This window comes from Lissotriton helveticus, chromosome 12 (assembly GCF_964261635.1).
Source record: "Lissotriton helveticus chromosome 12, aLisHel1.1, whole genome shotgun sequence".
Classification (NCBI taxonomy): Eukaryota; Metazoa; Chordata; class Amphibia; order Caudata; family Salamandridae; genus Lissotriton; species Lissotriton helveticus.
The window spans coordinates 702,586,883-702,612,370 of NC_136073.1; the positions used below are offsets into that span (position 1 = coordinate 702,586,883).

Consider the following 25,488-nt stretch of genomic DNA (forward strand, 5'->3'; position numbering starts at 1 on the left):
GCACATTTTTGTGGAACTCCGCTTAGATGGATGTTTATTTTGTGGCCGACACATATACCGGGAAACGATCTTTACATCGCAGTGATTACACCGCGATGCTGTAACAATGGGGTCATTACAACACAAGTCGTTATAACGACTTTCTCTGGATGGGCTATACACTAAGGAATAGTATGAATTTACTATTCCAACACCTTCCCCACTGTTACGTAGGCTGGAGTTGGAATAGTAAATCATATTATTCCTAAGTCCAGCACCATCCAGCGCAAGTCGATGTAACGTACCACGATGTAAATCATTGCGTTGTACCGTCACAAATTCACATATGCCAATTGCCCAGTTATATGATCTGAAGCCCCAGGCTGTTGAAATAGTAGCTGTTGCCTCCTGGGTCAAATGTGGGGTTAAAACATGGAGAAACCATGAGGATCGGGAAAGGATGTAGCCTTACGGCTAGAGCGGTCAAGGTCGAAGCTGGGGTACCGGGTTTGAGTCTCGGCAACAACGCTCAACATACTGTGATTCTGGGAAAAAGACACGAAATCTCCCCGTGCCTAACATAAATGAATGTGTCCTCATGTAACGAAACTGGTGCTGTGTAAAGCGCTCTGATACCCGATATCTTCGGGTCTAGTTTGCGCTATATAAAACTCTAAAAAATTCAACAACAAAAAAATCCATGAACCACCATTGATAAACATAGTTTGTCAAATTCCAGGTCTGGAAAATTACCATTTGGAGAGACCACAGTGAAGAATGATCATGACTAACCACTCAACAGACATTCTCATCTCCAGACTTTGACAATGATGACCTTCAATAAAGGGAAAGGGAGGCTCAGATTATCTGCTGCTCCTTCTCATTCTGACTTCTGGTTCTAACACGACACCAGTCATTGGCCAGAACTACTTTATATAAATTTCAAAATCACAGCCCAGGAGCCTGGTAGCGATAAGACCCAATTTGATAAAAACAGGTTAACTATTTCTTCTGCTTCGTTTCATCTGAGAAGAGGACGCCTGATGTTGAAAGCTTGCAAATAAAAATACGTATCAAAATACGTAGTAATCTTATCACTGTATTAGCTCCTTGTTGGTGTTAGAAAAGTGCACTTTACTAATATATATATATATATATGGATGGATCTTGGAATAGGTTACACAATGGAAGTAGGTTGGGGAGAACTGTTGCAAAGCTTCATGTACTATACCCTGAGAACAGTATTTTCCAGACCACCCTGGCTGGCAGGTGCACTCGCCGTTCACTGCACTACACAGGCCGCCATTTTGGCAGTGGCAGGTGTCAGCGCAATTCACGCCCCAGAATCCTGGCTCACAGGCTGGAAAAAGTGAGAAAAATATGATTAGTATAAACTATGCAGGAACCTCTAACTTAATTTCTAGCGTTTGCAAGTATAATTACAAATGATACCTCTAGATGAGTGATTCTTAACCCGCGCTCCACTGACCCCTAGAGTTCTGCATGGCCTATTTATGGGTTGCATGGGTTGCATTGTGGCCCATTCCCTTTTCGCAGGAGCGTGGAGCTGCAGACTGGTTGGATGGATAGGAGCCAGGTCAGACACACTGCTTTGCTCCAGACACCTGGATTTATGGTAGATGTGCAGCAGCAGTGTGTGCAGACAGCTTTGCAGCACTCTGAGTTGTGCAGTGCTGCCCACACACTGCCCCTGTCCCGTTGGAGCTACAGCACAGCACACCTCCACCAAGGGTGAGCAGCATCAACTATGGGGGTCTCTCCATCCCCCCCTCCCCCACTGTGAGGATACACATGAGCCTGCAGTGTGTGAATGAAGACAGTGTGCACTAGAGGGCGCTAAGTGCGTGGGCTCCATTCTTTTTGCCGCCATTGATGCTGCAGAAAGTATGGTTTTCTGAAAAATTGCTACACTCCAGTCACCTATGAGCTCAGCAGGGTGGGTGCGTAGCACATGAGCAGCAAACCAGAGCATGGCACACCTTGATCCTACCCTCACTACCCAGTCATTCCTAACCCTGAAAGGCTTCAAAATTGGGCACTGTAGGAAGGCAAATCCATGGATGCATATCACCAAGATGCCAGGGGTAGCTGAAGTGTCAACTCTTGCCATTTGACCTTTACTTTGACTCACACACATATGCTTACACATACTCACTCATTCACACACTCTCACACACATAAACAAACTCTCACCTGCAAGTGTACGTCAAACATGCATTTACAGCCTTTTGTACTTACCTTAGTTTCCAGATAGGGTCATATTCCAGCTAATGTACTCCATTTTAATGACACTTCTAATGAATATTTTAAATCACTATTTGTATAATTAAAAAACTGACAGAAACCAGGCAAGTGGAGCTCCAACCAGAATCCATTAGGAAGAGCTGCCCCTGTATTCCAGGCACTGATTTTGCCACCAATGAGGCCAGGGGTAGCAAACGCAGTGCCAGGGGTAGTAAGAGGCAGGCCAGGGGGTCACAGCTGCAACACACTTAGAAAGAGGAAACAACGAGGAGAAAGAAAGATATTTCTACTCATTATGCCTCACTTGGGAAGGTGTCGCATGACTTCCAGTAATGGTAATAGTAAATCTGGGAATGTGCTTAAATCCATAGGTAGATGCGTAGGAACATCCATGCTCCACCTATGGAACGCCTTCCTGGGGCAGAGTAACACAATGCAGCAAATGTGCTGCATAGCTTTATTCTAGATTTATCAAGCCACCCAGGGCAACGCAAGGTGGCCTTGCATGGCTTAATAAATCTAACTAAGGGGACGATTATGATTGCGGTGATTCCGCATCCTCCGGGCCGGTGGAAGCCACCGCCTGCCCGGAGGATGCGGAATCACCACTGCGGACCTTCAAAAAACACCCACCGCCAGATTATGATGGCGGTGGGATCAGCGGTGGATGGCAGGTCCATCCGCCGCTGATCCGTGGGGTGTTGGACGCAATTTGGTGGCGGTGTCTGCAAGACACCGCCAGCCAAATTACGATGGGTTTGTAAATATGCTTTTCCGCTGCGGATTTACCGCTGTGGAAAAGCATGTGGACAATAGCTTCTGGGGGGTGGGGGTGCACATGGGGGGTACCTATGGTACCCCCCTGCATTTGCATGCACAATGCGGCAGGCACAGCGCGGTGCCTGCCGCTTTGTGCATGCAAATGCACAGCATGCATATTTAACCTTGCGGCGGGTGCTGCTTAAAGCAGCACCCGCCGCAATGTTACATACACGGGATGTGACCGCCAACTGAATGGTAAATATGCCACATACAATATAGGAACATTTGAAGACAATCTGCCCACAGCTTTTGCATTGAGGCTTGTGCTATATAATACCACACAGACATGAATAGAGGATGACTATGGGAACTGAGAGAAAACTATGAGAAGCAAGTTCTGTATTTGGTATTGCATTGCATAGTTAAATGGACAGACTGTTCCGGTTCATATTATATGTCATCAGGTTCCACAGATTTTAGGTTGACTCAAGTCTTTCTCAGGGGCAGATGATAACACCAAGAACTTAATAAACATTCTTTCCAGTGATATCACCAAAGAAAGGTTGATTCAAAGCTACTCTGAACTCCACTTACAGTTATGAAATAAAAAGCTATACTGGAAACTTACGTTGCGAGCAGTCACTACCAATCCACCCGGGGAAGCAATCGCACGAGCCATCCACATGGTCACAGGTTGAAAAGTTGGAGCACTTGCAAATCCCGGCACATTTTTTACCATACCTGCCAAACAGGCAAGCTGAATGAGGGGACAAAGAATGCACAGATCACATTATTAACATATTCCAAGACCAAGTCATTTCACAGTAAGTATTGGAGCTTAGAGTAGGTCTAATGAAGCCAACGAGTAACCCAACAAACTCAGGGGCATATTACCAAGGATGGCGATAGGCAATTATCGCCAGTTTAGCTGCCGTTTTCGGCCGCTAAGCGGCGATAGTTCTATCGCTCTATTAGCAAGCTGTTGCTAACTGATGTAGAGCACAGCTTTTAGACGATAGCGAGCGGTTTGGGCCCTGCTTTGCATGTCAGCTATATTTATCGCTAATGACATGCAAAGTGGGCGTACCCAACCTGTTAGCGACTGAAAGCAGTCGCTAACATCGCTATCGCCTAATAGCAAGGCAGGCGTAGCGATGGAAATATTCCCGCTATTGCCAAAAACCAACTCCTGCTCAGACCAGTTCTTAGCCATGTTATCCAATGGGAGGTGGATAACATGGCTAAGAGCATTTCGTCGCTAATGCGTGAATATCGCTGTATTCTCAGCGATATTCACGCATTTCGCCTGATTTCTATCGCTTTTGAGATAAACCTTGCTAATAGCAAGTTATCTCAGCGATAAAAAACGGTGATGCGCGGTGATAAAAATATTGCCGCTAACCCTACTATTTGTTGGTAATATGCCCCTCAGTGTGGGCGGATTACCAAGGAACCTGCCACACTCTGTTTTACGGAACCTCATGATTCTTCAGTGCATTTGTTAAAGTTGAAATCAAGAGATATATTTATTGACATTTTCATCAGAAGGGCCGGCAGGGAATGGACATAGTCACAAGTCCGGAATGTCAGTGTAGGAAGTCACTCAACCAGGAAAAGGAGATAAATTATGTCACCTCAGGCCATTTGTATAGCAACAAAAATCCCCTGATTGCCTACAATCTTGAATCCTCTCCACCCCTTCTCCAACATAGTCCCTATATCCAATTAATGCTTGTACTGCATCCATTCCTCCTCAGCCTGGTTTGTCATTTACAAAATTCCAATATATATACATACATACATAGGGAGAAATAGGCTGTATGAAATGTACCTGATTTACTATTTTAGGTGATAGTTATGAAGTGTACTTTAACCCCATTTACACACACATACATCTTCATTAAATGGTGCGAGTCATTAGCGGAAGTATTCAGAGTAGACCAGGCAAATTATTTTGCGATGCAATCAAATCTTGCGAAATTTGGAAATTTCACATGCTTTTCTCCAGTCGGAGACTGATTCAAGCAAAAAATCTCTTGCAGCAAAAAAACTGAAGCTGCAAGACACTGTCTCCTCTCACCAGTCTCCTTCCAGCATCTATGGGGTCTTCACACTTAACTTTCATTCAAGATACCAACAATTTCATTTCTTGAACCTTCATGTAATTTTTGCAAAACGTTATGAAATTTCCCAAAAAGAAACTTTGCGATTTCGCATACCTCAAAAAAAGGAGATAAAACGGACTCATAAAACCCTGCATAGGCCACTGGGCAACCAATGAGAGAGACGAGCCAAACACCACTAAAACCAGTATTCAAATAAGCCAGTTAAACTGGACTGCAATCAGTTATATGTCAGGCTCACATGATATTTGACTCTGTATTCCCCAACCAAAGAGGACTGTCCAAGGCACTTCAATGACAACAAACACTATGTACAGTGCTTTAAATAGGAAAAAATAAGTGCAGATACTCATTAAAATAAGATAGAGGTGTGGCGAGTAGGCGGGGCTAGGGGCGGGGCTGAGGGCAAGACAAAAAGATACTTAGTAACTTCTATAATAGTTGCAGCACATACCAAAAAAACATGAGAAATGTGTTTATATAAACAAGACAGGTTAACTCATTACAAAAAATGAAAGCCAAACACGAAGATATTCTAACTTGTCCTTGCTATGTAATAGTTGCACCTTCTTAATGCCATACTGTTAATTGCTGTTGTTTGGCACAATACTATATATTTGTGAGCATGTGAGTAGTCAGATAATGAAAATACCCCCACTTCGAACCATAGCTCTTGTGTCAACAAGCAAATGAAGTAACTCACCACGACCCTCCCTAGAACCGATATCTTGTCTCTTCCATCAATCTATCCATTCATCCTTTCATCCAACCATTTACTTGCTGATGTCCACCATTTAACCTTTACATTTTGTCATCTATTCAGTCTTTCATCCATCATTCAGTTTTTCACCATTCTTTCTGTTCACCCTTTCATATCCAAACCTATCCAGCCATCTCCAAATCTTTCCATCCCTTCACTCAACCATCTCTTTAGCCACCCTTTCACTTATCCATCAATACTTTCGCTCATCCATTCATCAACTTTTTCACTCCTTCATGGCAACCACCCTTTTACTCCATTCATCCTCCCTTTCACTCATTTATCCACCCTTTCACCCATCCTTCCTCCCTTTCATTCATTCAGCCATTCTTTCACTTATCCACCCATCCCCCCTTTTATCCATCTATCCACCCTTGCTTTCACTCATCCATCCATTCTTTCACTCATCCATCGTTTCATTCATTAATCCATCTATCTATAGATCAATAATTTCACTCACCCATTCATCCTTTCACACACTCACCCACCAACCCTCCCTTTTACGTTATTTATGAACATTTGTTGCGAGCAGACATGCACACATTTCCTTTAAAATACCTCCTGAGAGTGTCTTGATTCTCTCCCTCTTTGTCTTGCTTTTCTCTCACAAAAAAACAGACATACGCATGCAGGCATTCACACAGACATAAGCAGACACAGAAAATACTCAGGTATGATTAAAGCCATTTTAAGCTCGATACCTCCCATCACTTTCTAGATTGGCACTGTCTTGATTCTTGTGTTTGCACAAATGCACACAATAGTGTGAATGTGATTGAAAGCACAGGGCCTAAATAGACCCTCCTCTGTCAAACAGTGTGATGGTGGACACCGGACATTATGCAAATAAGCCCTGCCGAATAGCTCAGCTGGTGCTCAGGTCCGGGCTACAGAAGCGGCGCTTTGGCTGCCAGGGACAGGTTCCACTCGTGCTCACCAGCACTCGCAGCCAATGAGCCTACCCTTTCATGAGTACTGGTACTCTCCTAGGCAGTAGAGAAGTGCTGGTACTCAGAGTGATAAAACTAAGAAGTACTGGTGCTCAGTACCAGTAAGTACCGGCCCATTTAAAGCACTGACAATGTGCAACGAGTAGCAAAACATTCAAAAACAACATATGTAATTTTTTGAGCCACACTTTAAATGTAAACATTTTTTTATCTGCTTACTGCGCTGACAAGCTGGGCCTCGGAAGCCAGGGGCACAGTTACAGCTCCCATCTTCCGGTGAACAAGTCGCTCCATTCTTACAAACACAGGACATGTTGCAGTTCCGCCCCCAGCGGTCCTCCTCACAGGGTAAGTTACATCGCACACCTGACAAACGAGATGAAGACGTTGCAAGAGCATCAAATAGATGAGGGTGTGTTGGCATCAGCAGGATATCATTTGTACATCTTAAAACACAAGGTTAGGTATGGTAGCATTAAAACTGAGGTTTTAGTTTAGTTTCAAAATTTTACCAGTTGTGTAAGTGGTACTTAGCTATTTTCTTAACGTTTCCATAATTTTATCATGATTTTCTTTAAATTTCCGGTTGGATACTGATAAAGCACAAAAATAATACCTTATATGTAACGATTAAACAAGTTTTACGAACTTGCAGTGCACAATTCAGATATATATCTACATAGAGTGCCAAGTACATTAACTCCTTCGATGCTCATGACGAGCTCAGCTCATCATGAGCCACGGTGCTCGTGTGCTCATGCTTAGCTCGTCATGAGCACGGGGGCGCTGTGTGCGCCCCCCCTTCCCCCAGCACAGTAGGGGAATGTGCCCAGCAGCGAAGGTATTAGAGACAAAGTCAAATCAGCGAGGCAAGATGTTACCTGTGTGAGAAGTCGCGCTCAGCTGCTCCTCTCCAGGTCCGGCTCCAGCCCCATGTAGATGCATGAGGCGTGTGGGAGAGCATACGTGGGTTCTACGATATGTGCCGCATTCTAGTTGGCATCCAGAAGCAATAAAGCAAATATGCTACCTGTCTGAGACTCGGGCGGCGATCACGGCAGCAATAGCTGACCAGTCTGCCGTGCCGTAAGAACGCTGTGGTACGTTGAGCGCAGAGTACCCCGTACACCTTCGAGTGCCCTGCGAGAGTGATATGCCACCAAATTCTGTTCGGGAGACTCAGGACCGAATTGCTGAGACTACATTTGTGACACCGCATTCCTCTGGCCTTCCCAGCTCCACGCAAGATTGGAATGGCGGTGGGAATGGAGGGGGAAAGAAAACCAGATCAAGAAGAACTAAAAGCACAGAGTGCAACCTGCAGCAGAGCTGAATAGCACAAACAGTGGTGAACTGGCTTACAGACCACAACTTTCCCATTACAGAGTTTTTTTTCTTCGACGATGGCACCTGTGTCGCACCGGCGGGACCGGCCTCGGAGTTTTTGCCAGAGCAGGCGGGTTCTGATGAAGTAATGGTCAATGGCAGGTCGACTCAAAATGGAAGTCTCAACATGGATTCAGAGTCAGGTCTGGTACTAGCCACTGAACCTGGAATTACCACCCCGGTCGGAGGGACAGGCCTTTCTCAGGAGAGTACAGCCATATGGAGGTCTGGTGGTACTGCGGTGAAACTCAACCCCCAGGTTAGTGACGGGTCTGAGGATGCAACGATGGGGGAAAATCGTCTTTAGAAAAAAGATGCTCACATGGGGATAGCCCTTAATACATCTGTGACATGGGCTACCCAGACAAAGGGAATCACGGCTAGGTTAGAGATCCCCTTGGGTTCCTCACTGACGCTGCCCTCGCCTATTGGATTCATTGGTCCTCTGAACAGTAACAGGCATGGATTTTTCTATGCTGAGCATGGTAAATGGTCTGGCCCAATAGTAACAAGAGAACCAGAAAATCTTGCCTAATTTGACAGGACCGAGTAGAGGAAAAGAAGCAAAAGAAGGCCTCATTGCAGATAAAGCTCACAATAATGATGCCAGGACTGGGTAGAGGGGGTCAGAGCACAAATTTGGAATTGGGAGATAAATTATTTTCACTGCCTGATTGCTCTGACACCACTAGCCCAGGGAAGTCAGAAGCGGAAATCTGCTCATCAGCCTCTGGCAGAAGCCTAAGCAGTTCATCAGACACTGAGATTAGGTGGGCGAGGCTACACAGAAAGATCAAAGACCCGAGCCAGATCCAAATATCTACAAAATCGATTAAAAAGAATGGGTCAGTCTCTGCATTAAAATGGGATTAATCTGCAATACAGCAGGTCAATATGGAGCTGCAGGGCCAAAGCCAGACTCCCTTGGGGGGTGGAGATTCTCCAGCTACTGCAGACATCACAGAGGAACCATCTCTGAAGTTAATATATAGCTTCATTAAACAGCATCAGAAGGAGACAATCAGGACATGCCACACACATCAGAGCATGTCCTACCTTTCACATACAATGCACCCGGCCCACAAGTGAACCTTGGGCCTACCTTAGGGGTGACTAACGCAAGAAAAGCGAAGGTTAGGAACTGGCAAGTGTGTGCACTTGACAAGTCGACATGGCAGGCCCAGATTGAACACAGGCCCTGCAATGGCAGTCCAGAGTTACATTTTACAGGCTGCTTCTGTGGGTGGCACAATTAGTGCTGCGGGCCAATAGCAGCATTTGATTTACAGGCCTTGGGCACACACTGTGCACTGTACTAGGGTTTGACTAGAAAATCAAATATGCCAATCATGGAATCACCAATCCATAACAACAATTTACAAAGGGAGCGCTTGCACTTTGGCACTGCACAGCAGTGGCAAAGTGCCCAAAGCATCTAGACCAGCAAAAATGGAGTCCAAAACACAGCAAAATCACAGGAGGCAAAGGCAAAAAATGCAGGGGAGACCCACGTCAAGGTTGCCAGGTGTAATAGTTACTATTGACTTAGAGTGGATTGTAACATCATTTCCTAAATGCCCATTTCACATTTAGGAAATGCTTTGTATGTGTGCTTAGGAAATCACAAACAGGAAATCCCTATTTGTGATTTCCTATTTAGGGATTCACAAGATGCGATTTCTACTAGGTAGAAATGGCTTGCATTTTGTGATTCCCTATCTGCCTTTGTACATATGGAAAGGCAACTTAGCATTTCTTAACAGACCGAAATTGCGATTTGGTCTGTTAAGAAATACTAGATCCTTCTGTACCTATGGCCCAAAGTGGGCAAAAGGGACTGTGCCACTCAATATTTGGAATGGCTTCAAGAATCTGTGGGGCCATCTTATCAATAAGCGTTACTAAATTAATTTGCAGCCCTTTTTGTTTTCACATTCTTGAAGAAGAGCAAAAGACAGTCTGTTTCAATTTGATCAGGGTATCTATGTTATGTTTTTGTTATTGTAAGCCCCCCCCCAATCACTAACTAGTTCTCTTGACAGATCAAGGTCAGAATATTCAACCTCATTACTCTCAGCATTTAGTTCCTCCTTATGTACATCCTTGATCCTCTGTAACTGACTCCCATTTAACAAGGCGCTATTGAAATCTGCTTTGGTTGCTTGGAGGATCCACAGACAACTTGCCAGGCCCCGTAGGCAAGCACCTGGTGATCCAAAATGTTTGTTCTCACATCAGTCATCAGAGAGCTTGGTGCTTTAAGATTTGTCTTCCAAATGTAATCCGAAGGCCTTTTCTATGGCCTGTCCTGACAGAAAGTCTAACAGATGGGACAGTGGCATAACGAAACGTGAGGGGGCGCCCCTGCAGAGTATATGGAGGGCCCCCCCTGGACTCACGTAGGAGCTCTCAGGCCAGGGTACTGCACTGAGGGGGCCCCCTGGAGCTCGGGACCCTTTATTATGCCACTGAGATGGGACACCATGGGCAAGAACATTTTGTGTACGGCAGTTCACTTTTAGCGCAGAGTAAGCCACATGACTGATCGACCGCTATGTCCATGCATTTTGCGAATTTACCAAACTGGAGATAGTTAGCTCACAGGAACACATGAAGAAACGATTTTCTGATTGGAATAGTGATGCTGTAGATGCTTCAACCCAGATCCTGAAGCGTGACTTGCAAGCACACTACACAGCCATGCCTGGAAGCAGTCAACAGGCTTTTGAGAGATGTCCTTGTCACCTTGATGAACTTGCCCTTCAATGGCAAGCAGCTTTAAGCCTGACTACTGGCTGGATAGCTTCAATACTAGCAGGGCTGTGGCCCACTAAATGGACCCAGCCACAAAAGCTAAAGGTGTGGCCCAAAACAAATAGATTAAAATTGTGGGCCAATATAGTTTATGTGGGAAATAACTAGACTAGGCACAACCGTATTTAGGAGTTTAAATAACACTCTTGTTGTGGGCCAAAGCAATAATAAGTTTAACCCAGTACATGTAAAGGTTAAGGGTCTCAATGGGCTCAGGTTATGAACATTTACTGTTTGGGCACTACCTTTGAAATCGGGCCTTGAACACAACCCTTGTGAAAATAGAATATGTGCATTCATTGCTGGCTTTAAGGCACTGCGACTGGTGCGGCGGCACTGCGTGCTGACCTGGGGAGGAAGCGTGGACATCGGGGAGGGGGGATGTTTAGAAATAACTTTCAATTTAAAAACACCTTCAGCAGAGTCCCATGTGCATCTGCATTCAGCAGAGTCCTTTGTGCATTTGCGTTCAGTTTCAGGCAGCATTAAAAATGCCAAGATAACTCTTGTGATTATTGTTCCTGCAAATAGAGAGAAATCAGTGTTTTCTGTAGGGGCAGTTTTGAGTAAACAACCTTTACAATGCAACTTTTATCACGCAGTGCCTTTACAATGCAACTTTTACAACGAAAACCATTACAACGCATTGCGCTGGGGGGCGCTCTAGGATAGGGAATGTGTTTAATGTACTATGCAACACCTTCCCTACTGTCCACGGGGACTGGAGTTGGAATAGTAAATTAAACAATTCACTATCCAGCGCCTAAAAGCATTATGCGTTGTAAAGGTATTCGTTGTAAATACCGCGCTGTAAAGGCATGCGATGTAAAAGCATGCGTTGTAATGTCATACATCCGCAGTTTTGACTCACCATAAAGTAGTGCAAAGGGTTACTATGCCTGCTGCAAAGAACGTGCACCTTGCAGGTCACATATCTGTATTTTATGTGGATAGCTGAGTAGATTAATGCTTTTGTCACAGATATCCTTTTGTCACCGTAGTTCATAATATACAACCTTACTATGGAACATCGAATGTTACGAACTGTCATCAAAGAGCTGCATGCAGACTGCATAACATAGGTTAGGTTATCTATTCCTAATGCTGCTGAAAAGTGTTTCTTTGAAAAATGTTTGTCACACCGGGCGCCAACAGCTCTAAAGCCGGCCGTGTGTGCATTTTCATATACAATAGATATTGGTGCAAATCCAATATAGTTGTACTTATTTCTTTTTTTCGTGGAATTTGGTGCTATATTCTTTCTGTTAATTACCATATTAAATAACAGGTGTTGGAGATAACTACCTTCATGGCACTCATTTTATCAAACAAAAGGGTGAAAAGCTGTATTTGCTTCAACAAGATTTTAATCTATAAACTTCCTGACGCCTACAGATTTTGAATACGCGACGTTACAACACATGCAATACATCGCATGCCATTACAATGAGGTCGTTACAACGCCCGCGTTGTTATATCACATACTATTACACTGCAAGTCATTACAACGACCTGCTGTAGGGGGCGCTGGATTTAGGAATAGTATAATTTACTATTCCAGCTTCAGTCTGTACAACAGTAGGGAAGGTATTGGATTTAAAATCCAACATCTTCTGCCCTCTACAGCAAGTCGTTGTAATGACTTGCGTTGTAATGGTTTGCGATGTCTCTCACAGATTTTCACTAGACTGTTAATCCACTGAGCCTTATGAACAGTTATATTTGATAGCCAGTACTTAGTTTGATTCAGGGATTGCAGGTAGGTCCCAACTACACTATTTTTGGGTTCAGGACTTATTTCAAATCATCAGACTTTGAACCAGAACAAGAGAGATAAAACCAGTAAAGGGGGAAAAGAGGGAAGAATTGGAAAATGGAAAAGCAGTGGGATGTATAGGAACCTGCCAGAATGCCATATAGGGGCAGGGATAGTATACTGGGGGATGAAAGAGGCTTTAGGAGAAATGAAGCCTAGACAGCTTTGGTATTCGGCCATCCCCACATTTGGCAGCAGTGCCGGCAGGCTTCTTAGAAAAATGTAGGCCCCTGTGCTTCTTCGTCTAAAACTTAAGCACGGTTGGCCAAGTGTATGAGCTGTTAAGATGGCTCAGTGAGTTAAGACATCTGCTAAAGCGATTTGTATTCAGCCAGTGTCCGCTTCTACTACTAGTAAAATAGCTCAGGTGGTTGATGTGTCTGCTGCAGCGCCCTGTGTGTAATCTGCTGGTTACAGGTTTGAATGCAGCAAGGTTGCTCAGTAGGTTGTTGCATTGATTCATATGTGGCCTGCAAGTCACATGATCGAAGGCTGGTGAAATAGGTCAGGGTAGTGATGCACATGATGCAAAGAGCTGCATGTAATGGGGACGGCAGAAGTTTGACACCTACAGTACATTGCTTGCGAAGGACACCTGTGCTGAGTGCTCTACCCTCCTCCTCATTCCACAATGCATTGGCTGCTCACTCTGTAGTAGTGGCAGGAACTTGCTATCATAAATTTAATGTCAATTTCAAAAAAGATGTTAAGAGATTGTCAGCAGATGAGAAATGACTGCTGTGGCGCCTGGAGTCTCTCCACACACACGTTAAAGTAAACATTCTTACCATCAGGGCTGGACTGACCTTATCGGGCACCGGGCGTTTCCCCAGATGGCTGGAGAGGTGGTTTTGTAGCCATGGGGGGCAGTTTTATTACTGGGAGGCGGGTCTGGTGGCTCAGTGGACTAATGCATCCACTGCAGGGGCCTGTGTTTGACCTCATGTTCACAGGTTCAAATCCTGGCGGGTCCACTCAGCCTTTCATCCATTTGAGGTCGATAAAATGAGTACCATTGAGTTGGGTAACAATTTACATCTGTTATTTCAGCGCCAAGATGCCCCGTTGCTGGTGTGAACGTGCGCTTTATAAATACACCTCTTATATTATGTTTTGCAGCAGTGCTTCTCACTAGCACACCCAGCCCCCCTGCTTCCAGGGCCAGTCGAGTAGCAATCGGCCAGGGCTGGTTGCTGTTCTCAGTCCGGCCATGCTTACCATCACTCTCTAGTCCCTTTGGGCCAGATGCATCAAAGGGTTTTGCCCATTCTGTGTCTATGGGAAAATGTGTTGATGCATATGTGTTTTATTCCTTTGGCCTCAGACATAAAAGGAGGGCCCAGCAGGGACCTGTGTCAAGACCATTTCTTGATGCTGATGCTGAGCACCGGCAGCAGGCGGACTACTGAAAGCCGTGCCCTGCAGACACCCATATGCGATTCGAAGGACCAGTCAGTGGCAGAGCAAAAGAAATAAAGATCCCACCTCTGTAACTCTCAAGGACAGCTCACATCTGCTTACCTGTCCATCCTTCCAGGCAGTAGCACTGACCAGTGACCGGATCACAGCCATCTGCATGCTGGCAGTCACACTGACCACTGCACCCAGGTCCATACGTGCCATTCTACAAGAAAAGCAAAACATGAAGACAAACCCACATTTTTATTACTGAATGCTAAATGTGCTCCAGATGAATTCGATATTGGCATGAAACATTAAAAGGCAGATTTATTTGTATTTCAATTAATTTGACTGGGTTTTTCTTTTTGCACACTGCGAAAGAGTTCTAAGATATACAAATGATTTGAAAGGGTTATAGCAATACTTAGTTCAACTACCATATAAGAGGCAGAGAAGAGGCGTATTTTCTATAATAGAACTAAGTTGGCTAATGTTCAGTGTTAATGAATCAATGAACTAATCAATGCCCTTGCACAGTGTATCTCTGAAAACTTATTTCACCTGAGGTTCTCCCTGAAAATGCAGGGTACTGGGTTTCATTGAAGTGGTCTGTGGACTGAGAAACATCAACATTGTTAGGTCTCACTTACAGACAGCTTTAGGTGTCTGTTGTCAAAAGACCTATGGGCACATTTACTATTACTTCATGGAGAATGGTGCAGTAAGGGAACTTGCTGCGCTGTGTTGCGTGAAAGGGAGAGACCAGAAATGCCCGTATTTACAAAGATGTGGAATATTTCTACTCTCTGCGCTGGCGCTCTCTGTGCTTCCTAGCACCAACGCAGGCAGCCTTAAACCATAATGGAAGTGTGCCTGTGTTACAGGCAGGATTGTTTTTGTGCAGGAAAGGACACCTTCCTGCACAAAAAGAATCCTTGCTGCATATTCCTCTTTCTATGCGTTCTACAGAAAGCAGCACATATGGAAAGAGGAATTAACAAAGATAAATAAAGAGATTTCTCCACAATCGGCCTCTTTTGGTAGGCGGACCATTTTGGCTCAAACCCAGTATTACAAGTATTTGTAAATCTGGGGTTGAATCAAAATACATGGGTGTTTGCTCCACCCATGTAACGCTTACATGATGCAAAAGAACACAAGGCAGTACCTTGAGCTGCGTTAATTATATTTACTCAACCACGCAAAACCAAGCAAAGTGGCTTTGCGAGGTGTAGTAAATGCCAAAAATGATTTTGTGTCAGGCTGTGCCACAAAAGTGATGCAACCCTGATTCAAAATCGTAGTAAATCTGGGCCCTAATGTGCACAACTCCAATATTTGCAGTGGATTTTGGGTCAGCCCATTAACTATCGTTGGTTGGATTTCTTGCCAATCTCATTTGCTTGCTTCTTATTCAATAACTTTCTTTCTTTACCGTTCCCATAATCACATCTTTACTATCCATTTTAATTGGAAGACTTGTATAGTTTCATATTTAACATTCAGGAAACAAAGTTTTTTCCTTGCTTTCAGCACTGCTTTGGGAGTGCATGTGTTTTCTTGCACTCTCCTCCTCTCCCCTGTAAGCTGTACCCCCTTCTCATTGCTGCTCTCTGCCTCTGTGTGGTGCTCTTCTACCGTCGAGGTCCTCTGTTTGCTTTTCGGGAGAGTGCGGCTGCTGTAACTTGCTACTGGGTAATTTCTTTTTAAATCTACCAATACAAGGTGGGTGTCCACAATGTTGAAACAATAAAATAAGAAAATAAATCCAAGGCTGTTGCGTCATGATGTGTGTGTTCATGTTTTGTGACCCATGCACGTGTAAGTGTAATTATGCTGGGACCAAAAGTCAAAATGGGTGCTGCGTCTTGATTTATGCTTGTGCGTGCTTTGTGACGCATGTGCACATGTACATAATCAAGCTGGGGCTGCCACAGCATTATGACGCATATGTGTCCATGTCTTGTGCCACAAGAGCATATATACGTCATCACACTTTGGCTTTCTTTTTCGCGTGCCCATTTTTAGGTTTCAACTGCACAACACGTGCCCTATGCTTGTGAAATCTATTGTTACTATATATCAAAGGGGCTTACATCCCGCCCTCTTGCTTTTCATTGGTTCCCGTGCTTGCCACTTACTTTTCTTCCCTTTCTATTGGCTGTAGCATACTATTTCATGTTCTTCCTCGTGTGTTTGCCTTTATGAGAGTCCCGAGGCCCAAGTACTGTGTTCATCTGCTTTGGAACTTCTTTCCTTAAATGATTTGCTACTTTACCCATAGCGCGAATCCCAAATAATGTATTGGAGAGCTTCACAGGCAAGATTAAGTGATTTGCACAGAAACACTGGATCTTATGCCTCCCACAGGGACTCAAACCCTGATTGCAACATCACTCAGCTGCCCCCTGAGACAACACGCACTCACCTTTCCCCCTAAAGTAGGCGCCCACTCTAGTGCTGCCTTTTGTTGCATAATAAATAAATAAATAAATAAATGTTGCAGAGGCCGGAGCTTTGATTGTAGTGAACATTGATCTGTGCATGTGTTTTGCCAGCTCTAACTGTTGATTCCACAGAACAAGGATTTAAGTCCACTTCATTTGTTCATCTTATGGTTACTGTGGTGTTAAATCCTGTTGGTCAACTGGAGAAAAACAACAGAGCACAGTCCTTATTCGATGCTCGCAAAAACCGCAGCCAACATGGAATGCATGATTTTGTTATTCACTTCAATGGGAGAATTGGAAGAGCTCACAATTTTCTCTTAAACTTCCACAGGAGTTGCATTTGTTTGGAATAACACAATTTATATTCTTTTCAAGTATAGGGCGGAGTGTTTTTTTGCCAGGGAATGTGCATTTATGACAGCACTGGTCATAAAGTCACAGTCTGAACGTGTCGCCACGAGATAGAAAGCCATGCCTTCCATCTTTTTCATTAGTCTGTTTTCTCTGTTTATTCGTCTGCCTTCATGTTCAGTGCTTAGGTACAAAAGGAGCCTGCGACGTAATGTCTGAAGTATAGCACCTACATTGGCAAGATCTGCGTAAGTTCGAAACAAATTAAAAACAAACTAGACAGTACAATGCAAATGTCTGTTTTTTGGGGGTAAACGGATTTGTCAATAATAATAATAGCAGTAAACGTTATCATATATGATTGATAAAAACCATTACAGTACGTTTAATATTTCTATTAAAGGCTTATGTAAATTAGTTACTATTCAAGAATGGCCTATCAATGGCAAGTAGTCAAAATCCCTCTTCAAAAATTATCGTCAGAACCCATTTGTTGTAGGTGACCTTAAAAAGAAACAATTGGTACGTGGATTATTGGTTGAAATGAACATTGGTTTGTGTGTGTGTTTTGCCAGATTTAACTATGTATTCCACACAACAGGGTTTAAGTCTACCTCGTTAGTTTGGTTTAATATTTACTGTGATGCTAAATCCTGTTGGTCAACGGGAGAAAAACAACAGAGCAGAGTCCTTAAGCGATGCTCACAAAAATGCAGCCATCATGGAAGTGGGGGGGCACCAAATTCTCCAAACTTGCCCCCGCCTTTTGGAATTCTCTGCCTGCCCACCTCAGATCTTCCACTCAATACTCCCACTTCCGAAAGGCCCTAAAAACCTTCCTTTTTCACAAGCCTTCCCTTCATAATCCACCCCTCCTCATCTTCCCCGACTTCCCTACCCTCTAGGGCTCAGTACCTCATAGCGCCATGAAACCGCCAGGTGTACGTGCGCTCAATAAATATTTTAAACTCAAACTCAAACTCAAAGAACTCAAACTCAAACTCAATGCATGATTTTCTTTGCTTCAACGAGAGCATTGGAAGATCTCACAAATTTCTCTTAAACTTTTGCAAGGAATGCATCTGTTTGTAATAACACATTTGCCCTGTCAATTCCACCTTTTTTATGATTAAACTTAACCATACAAAAAAATATAAAATATATTATTCATCACATTGGCGAAACCTTATGCATTTACCAATGCTTGTTCTTTTTGCTGATGCAATGGCAAGAAAATATTGGCAAAGCCAAAAGATGAGGCCTATTGTCTTTACCAATGCTTGCTTCTTGAGGTTTTTGTTGGACGATCGTCTTTGAACTTCCTGGGGTGAAATAGGTTTGATGTGCTTATTCTGCAGCGCTTTAATTACATTGGGATTACTCTGTGGAGATTGATGTATAGAGGGGTGATTAATTTTTTGAAACTATTTTTTTTTTTCATTTTCTTGTGTAACTAACTATATCGGATGAATTAAATCTTCTTTCGCTGTTATTTATCATTTGACCAGTAGATGGCAGAATTGTTATATTAACGCTGTTGGACTTGGCCCTTTTCCCCCAAACGTTTTCGCTTTTTGCCCCCCTAATTTGAAATGTCTCCCTCATGGTAATGATTATTGTATAGGCCATGTGAGGTAAGAGTTGCCCTGTTTTAAAATTTTAATGTCACGAAATGGTGTGCAGGAAATATTCCCCCATTTTAGAAATGCACCTGACTGAAATGTTCTGTATGTAAAATGGATGCCATGGCCATGGGTTTTGCCACCTGACTGCTATCGGTCAGTGGTCTAGATATTATTACCCAGCCACCCCTAGCTTTTGGAGGGAAAGCCTGGCACCCAGGGTGCTCAACCCCTCCCCTTGATCTAGTTTAGGCCAGCTTTGCCAACAGTCTAGAAGGTTCTGGCACTGCCTGGGAGGAGGGTATAAGTAAGGGGGATGTGCCACCAGAGAGTGAGACAGAGCTGGGACAGGATCGTGAGGGGACCTGCTGCGAGGTGTTACCGCCACATGGGCCTGTGAGCTGGGCCCTGCACCCCTCAAAACCCCCCCCTCCCCTCTGCTGTCCCCTGAGCCCCTGAAGAAGGAGGGCCCACCTAGGTCCCTGTCACTATTGGGACCTTGAACCACGCCAGCGCTGCGCGAGAGAAGCGTCCAGAAGGGGAGGAGTGCTGTGGACTGGCACCCCCCTTCCCCAGGAGGTGAGGAGTGTGCCCCTGGGGCTGGCTGAGGAGCTGTTCACCCTCTGTGAGGTGTGCCTGCCTGACGCTGTGCTGCGAAGCACTGTTTGGGGAGGATTGTACCCCCTAGAAGCTGGGCTGTGAGGAGCTGCATGTCAAGCGCTACAACCCTCTAGCGCTGTGGATACTGGAGGAGTGTGCCCCATGTGGTGTGAAGTGAAGCTCTGACCTGATCTGTCCAGCCGGTGAAGCGCTATAATTTGGAAGTGCTGGAGTAGTGCTAAATTCCTGCCCCCGATGCGTGGCCTGCGAAAGGAGCTGAGAGCTGTGTGGGCAGAGGGGGAGGAGTGGTGCGCTGTGAATAACACCGTTTGCTGAGGAGAGTAGCGCCACGGGAGCCTACCCCGTGTTTTGGCGTGCTTTTGCCCCGTGAACTGGGCGGGTGTCACCCCGCAAGATAAATACTTGAATAAAAGGGAGCCTACCCCTTACTGCCGCCGAAAATCACCGCTGCGGCCCGGCGCCGCCTTGGAGGGAGCCACTCTGTTGTGGTCATCGGCGCGGCGTTCCCCGGTTTGAGGAGAGGGCCGCCGAAGTGAAGAGAGGGCCGTGTTAGGCCCTGAGGCCGCCGTCACCCTCGTCACGTGACGGGGCGCCCGGCCGCGTCATTGGCCGCGCCCCGCCCTTGCCGCGCAGCCATTGGCCCTCGCGGCCGCACCCCTCAAAGGCCGCGCAAGGATTGGCTGCCGGCCAGGCAGCCAGAGAAGGAGAGCCGACCCTAAGTCCTGGGTCCCCGTGAGGGAGGGGGACCCGGGTGAAGCGCCGGTGCGGGTGCCCCCGCGGTCGAGGGGGAGCCCCGTAGATTGAGCAACCGGAGCGGGAGCCCACCCCGCCGGTCTGTGCCCCGGAGTGAGGGGCTGGCGGAAGAGGCGGGCCGGGGCACACTGTCGGTGCCAGCCCCGCCGCCACAGGAGAAGCGCCGCCGCCGGACCTGAGGAGCTCCGTGGTGAGGAAGGAGCCGCCTCCTCCGACGAAGGAGTGGGAAGCTGTCCCAGAGCCCCGGGTCCCAGGTAGGGGCCCGGTTGAAAGTGAAGGAGGTGCTGCGGGGCCACCAGTGAGCTGAGGGGAGCCCCGGGATAGAGGAGGCCGACGAAAGCCCCGGGTCTTGAGGAAGAGGAGGGGCCCGGGTGACGCCAAAAAAGGAGTGCCCCGAGTGTTGCGGCAGGCCCCACGGCTGACTGCCAGAGCACGGAGGGGGGCCTCGAGGCACATTGCCGGTGCCTGCCCCCTCCACCCCTGGAGAAGACTGAGGAGGCCGGAGAGAGCCTCGGAACAGTTGGTGAGTGGGGGACTGTTGGGCCCGGACCTAAGTTGGGCCCCTGTGTCTTTTGGGTGGGGCCTGTAGTCGGGGCACGGGTTCGGTGTCCGCCCCCCCACCCCTGTTAACAGATAAGGGCCCGGATGCCCAGAGCACGGGTAAAGGCCGCCCCCGGGAGTGCTAGGAAGTACTTTGCACTGGGCCAGGATTCTACCTAGGCCCCTTTGGAACTGCCTACCGAGACCCCTGCTTAACAAGAAGGCGAAGGGGGAAATATAAGATGTCCTAGTGGCCCCCAAGGAAAAGTGGTACCTTCATCAGCCAAGTGTGATAGGCCTAAGGAGAAGCATGTGTTTACTGGGGGCCTTGTTCCCTTTGCCTTAGGAAGCGGTTACTCCCCCATAGGAAAATGTTGGTGAATTGCCTACCAGTAAATGATGAAATGTTCTACGCCGGTTTCTGTGACACTAAAACACTTAGTAGAAGGTAATGAAGGGCTACTTCTTTATTGAGATGTGTTGCATTGTTGAATTGCTCCCTTCACTCTACTCTATGGAAATGTAATGCTGAAATGTCTTACTCCTGACCCAGGGAAGAGTAATTCCAGCTTAAAGCTGCGGCTAATGAAAAGTTTTGCATGTGAGAAACGTTTTACATCGAAAGAAAGGTTACTGAGGCCCAGGTATACTGCTGTTTTACACCTGATGGGTGATTGTATGCTTTTGTGCCCACAGGGCAAGTGAATGTGCCTTTTCTTACAGGTTTGGGCCTGGTGAGCCCCTATGCTGGCCGGACGTGTTATTCCTGGCCCTTGTTGTGCCCCATGTTAATGAGCAAGCCATGCTGATTTATTACAGGTGCCGCTGTCTGTTAATATGTGCTGTGATACCATTAAGTTTTTCCCTTACAGGGGTCGGGTTGGAGTTATAGTGCACGGTGTATACTTCTGCTAATGTTGTATTTTGCAATTACAGCCTAACACCAAAGATTAGTGCCTGAGTTGGCCCCGCCATATTGACCCCAGGTTCAATGTTAATTTAATCACATTCTTCTTTATTTCAGCCATGGACTTACGAACTTAGCCCTTACTTCCTATGTAAATAATCCCCCCTGATACACTTGGCTCTGGTGCCAGTTGGCGCCGTGTTGTGATACCACTGTTTATGCATTTTTGCCTGGCAGGTTGGAGATATACTAAACTACTTACTAATTTTCCAACTCAAGCTGGTATCCTGCCTCTTTGCGTGAGTGCTTCACATGTCCTCCGAAGTTTGGCCTGCCCGCTTGGTTCCGTGCTACCCCCCTGGAGATTTGGTAACCACATTTCTTACAAGCGCCATTTATTTTCCTTCTTTAGTTTTACAAGTTCCATTTATTTTTGATATTTGTAGGCAAAGCTATATTATGGAACTATAAAGACCCTATGAAATTATTAACAACTCCCATTTTCCTTAACTTTATTTGTTTTCAGTCTACCTTAATCCCATTTATTGCCCATTCTCGTTACTGTGAACTACGTTTGTATAGTTATACTATTATATCACCCGAACCTAATATGTGCAAAAGCATAATCCTGTGTTCTGTTGCTGAGATATTGTTTTGGAACTTTTCACTTTCTTAGGCAGGTGCATTCTATTTGTGGTCGGTAAGAGTGAGTGCTTGGGCTTCATGCTGGCTCTGGCTTTCTGCACTGCAACTTTGAGACGGGAGATTTGATTGGCCAGCTGGGTCAGACAGGGATGTAATGCAGGCCCCTATAGCCCCTGAGGGAAGGAGGAGTCCCCACCTAAAGGGGATCCCCGGCCTTCAGAATGCCCCAGCATCATTTTCTGTGAGACATGGGGGAGTCAGAGGCCCTTAATTACATTCTGCAGAAAGGGTCTCCCTATTTTTTTGTTAGGTCTCGCCCTCGAGACCTATTGTCGTCGAGATGCCTCTCAAGGGAGACAGACCAGGGCACGCGCAGCGATTGGGGTCTGTGGACGCGCACGTCCAGCCCGGCGCCGTGCACATCTCCTATCCCACATTCACATCGTCAGCCTCTCGCCTCTCTCAATCACACGCGCACACACACAGCCACACTCGCATGCATACACACGCCCCCCCGTACTTACCTGACGATACTTAGAGCTTACCTATTCAGGACTGCAATGGAAGTCCAGAGAGCAATCCCTGAGTGTAGCTTCTCGTTTTTCATAGCCCCATGCATCCAGAGTAGACTCCCTCTAGTCTCCTAGGGAACTCCGGGGTGAAATCTGGAGCTGCTTACTGGTTTAGGTCGAGCTAGTGTTGCAGCGCAAAGCGCTGATAGCTGGCAATTCCTGTTGGGGTGGGGTGTAAAAAAGGCGACAGGAGCTGGCCGCGCGCCGACAAGCGCTGTGAGTGCGTACGGCGCCGGCGTCAGCTTCTCTCACGTTAGCACAGGACCTGTGCACGAGCCAGCCGACAAGCGCTGTGAACGCATTAGGCGGCGTGCGCTTGTTTAGAATTCAGTCACCCAGAAACTACATACAAATCTGTCAAAAACTCCACAAGGGGTTATACCCTGTTATCTGAACTAGGGGACTCTGGGTGTTGTTTAACCCTAGATCTGATACGGAGGGAAAGGTCAACCCTGTTTCGTTTTCGAGCAGGTATGGTGTGGTATCTTTTGTGTTTTGGGAGAGTGCAACGTTCCTTTGGCAGCACTACAATGGCTTGTCCATGTGATGGGTATTTCGGCCAATCTTTGTTGCATTTTAAGTTGCTTTGCAGTTATTTTCGATTGTTTTTTACCTTGTTTTTTTAAACCTATTTTAAGCTATTCATATTTCGAATGTGTAGGGACGTGTTATTTTTTTGTTTGTATCCCGCCTGAGGTAACAACTAGGGCTACCGGCAATGTACGCGCAGGAGGACTTGCCGCCGCTGTTGGTTCTTATTGGTTTCTTTTTCCCAGGAATTGCTTATTGGAACCGACATGGCAGAGCCGGACTATATCCACCACTTTGGGTTCATAGTGGATACGATCACGAAGAGGAAGGTAAGGCGCGCGCCCTGTTCCGGGCTTGGCTGACGCACCTGCGGGAAGCGCGAGGCGGCAGACTCCACCAGCTGGGTTAAATTCTGGGCTCCTGGCTGCAGAGAATGGGCCAGGTGGCGGTGGGCTGCAGATTGCAAGACAGCAGGGGCGGGGTTAGGCAGACGACTAGCAGCTAATACCCCCGGTTCTCTTTCTTCACTTTGTTCCCATCTCATACATGTGTGAAACTAACAGGATTTGCTTGGTCAGCACTTCCCCATCAGGCTGTTTTGTTTCTGTTTGGTTGTCATGCTTCTCACTTACGAAGTTTTATAAAAATAAACTCGTAGAGCGCGACAACCTTCTCACTGTATTATTATCCGTGTGTTGTAGCTTAAGCCACGCCATTTCACTTGTTTGGAGAGTTTGTTTTGTGTTTGCTGGTAAACAACATTTAAAGTGTAGCAGTTCTTTGTGGCTGTTTTCCCCCCGAGCTCTTTTGGAAATAAACAGCGTCGATTTTAGATGCTCTCGCCACTGCCTCTTGAAACAGTACTGACAAATCTTAAAGGAAAATCGTAGTTTACTTTTTGTTGTTGTACTTGTCACCCTCCATTTGCGCATATTGTTTTTTTCTTTTCTTATTTCTTGCTGTAATGCCATTACACCGATTTCTTTCTCGTCCCTAACCTTAAATTAAAGGAGGCTCCACCCGCTGTAGACACTTTAATAGTACCACAAAGCCAGAAACCTAACCCACCCATTTTACCCTACACAAGGACGCAGAGTTCAAATCCCTTATAATGCAACTTTCCCATCTTGAGGAGAAAGCTACACACAAGGGAGAGAGGGAAGCCAGGAGGCGAGGAAGAGACAATCGGAGTAATGGGATTACCTCAAGTAATCTGAGCATTATCTCCTCATTCCACTTTCCCGTCCACGCCGTTGCATTAATGTGTGTGTGTGTGTGTGTGTGTGTATGTCTATATATATATATATGTATATATATATATATATATATATATATATATATATATATATATATATATATATATATATATAAATATATTCATGTGATCAAGTCCGGGTTTCCCGGACGAAACGCGTCATGCTGCCATCCCCATTGATGGAATAAAGCACATTACTTTCTTCTAAATCCTTGGTTTGTGGTCTGTACCTGGCTGTGTCCGTTTGCTGTTCGGCGCTTCAGGATTGTGGTTTCTCATATATATATATATATATATATATATATATATATATATATATATATATATATATATATATATTCACTGAAAAAACCATAGGTTATAGACCATATATAGTTAGGAATTAGCATTTAGAAAACCTTATTTTACTCACACAAAACCATTGAAATTCCATATATAGTTAGTTGCACTAACTATATATCGCGCACCCGCAATCCACTGCTGATGATGTCACATATTACATCATTCATGACATGGTCAGTGACATCACTGATGACATCACTGATGACATCTCAAATGACATCACTGATGACAACATCCAGTGACTGTATGTTTCTGTAAAGTTAAAATATGTCTTAGATATTGAAGAATGAGTGGATGTATAAGTGTCTGGATGAAGGATTTAGTAGGTGCGTGACTGACTGTATGAGTGAGTGATTAAATGTGTCTCACTGAATGCATGGGTTAGTGACTAAACTGTCTTAATTTGTGCATCATTATGTCTGTTGTGATGTAAACTGCTGCATGTGTTGATCATTAGCTATACGAGAGGCTATATGTGTTATTAATTGGTTGCCCAAGTATTTCTATGGGAGATTGAGTTTGTGTGGTGGTGGCTGGAAGGTGTGTGACTCTGTGCATAGATGTGTGAGCAGTTTATTCACTAGGTGTATGAGTTCAAGAGTGCATGTGGAAACAGCTACATGGGCAGTTGACTGTGTGCATG

At 45.5% G+C, this 25,488-nt stretch overlaps 1 protein-coding gene across 2 annotated transcripts in view; it reads right to left on the reverse strand.

The window, feature by feature from the left end:
* The window catches only part of PEAR1 (platelet endothelial aggregation receptor 1), a 376,148-nt gene that overhangs the window by 28,580 nt on the left and 322,080 nt on the right, over positions 1-25,488 (reverse strand). For both annotated transcript variants that reach the window (XM_078671558.1, XM_078671559.1), the window contains exons 13-16: positions 14,377-14,479; positions 7,059-7,205; positions 3,635-3,763; positions 1,211-1,339 (exon numbers count right to left, since the gene is read on the reverse strand). In XM_078671558.1, coding sequence (XP_078527684.1) covers positions 1,211-1,339; positions 3,635-3,763; positions 7,059-7,205; positions 14,377-14,479 — 508 coding nt within the window. The remainder of the gene's footprint in view (positions 1-1,210; positions 1,340-3,634; positions 3,764-7,058; positions 7,206-14,376; positions 14,480-25,488) is intronic.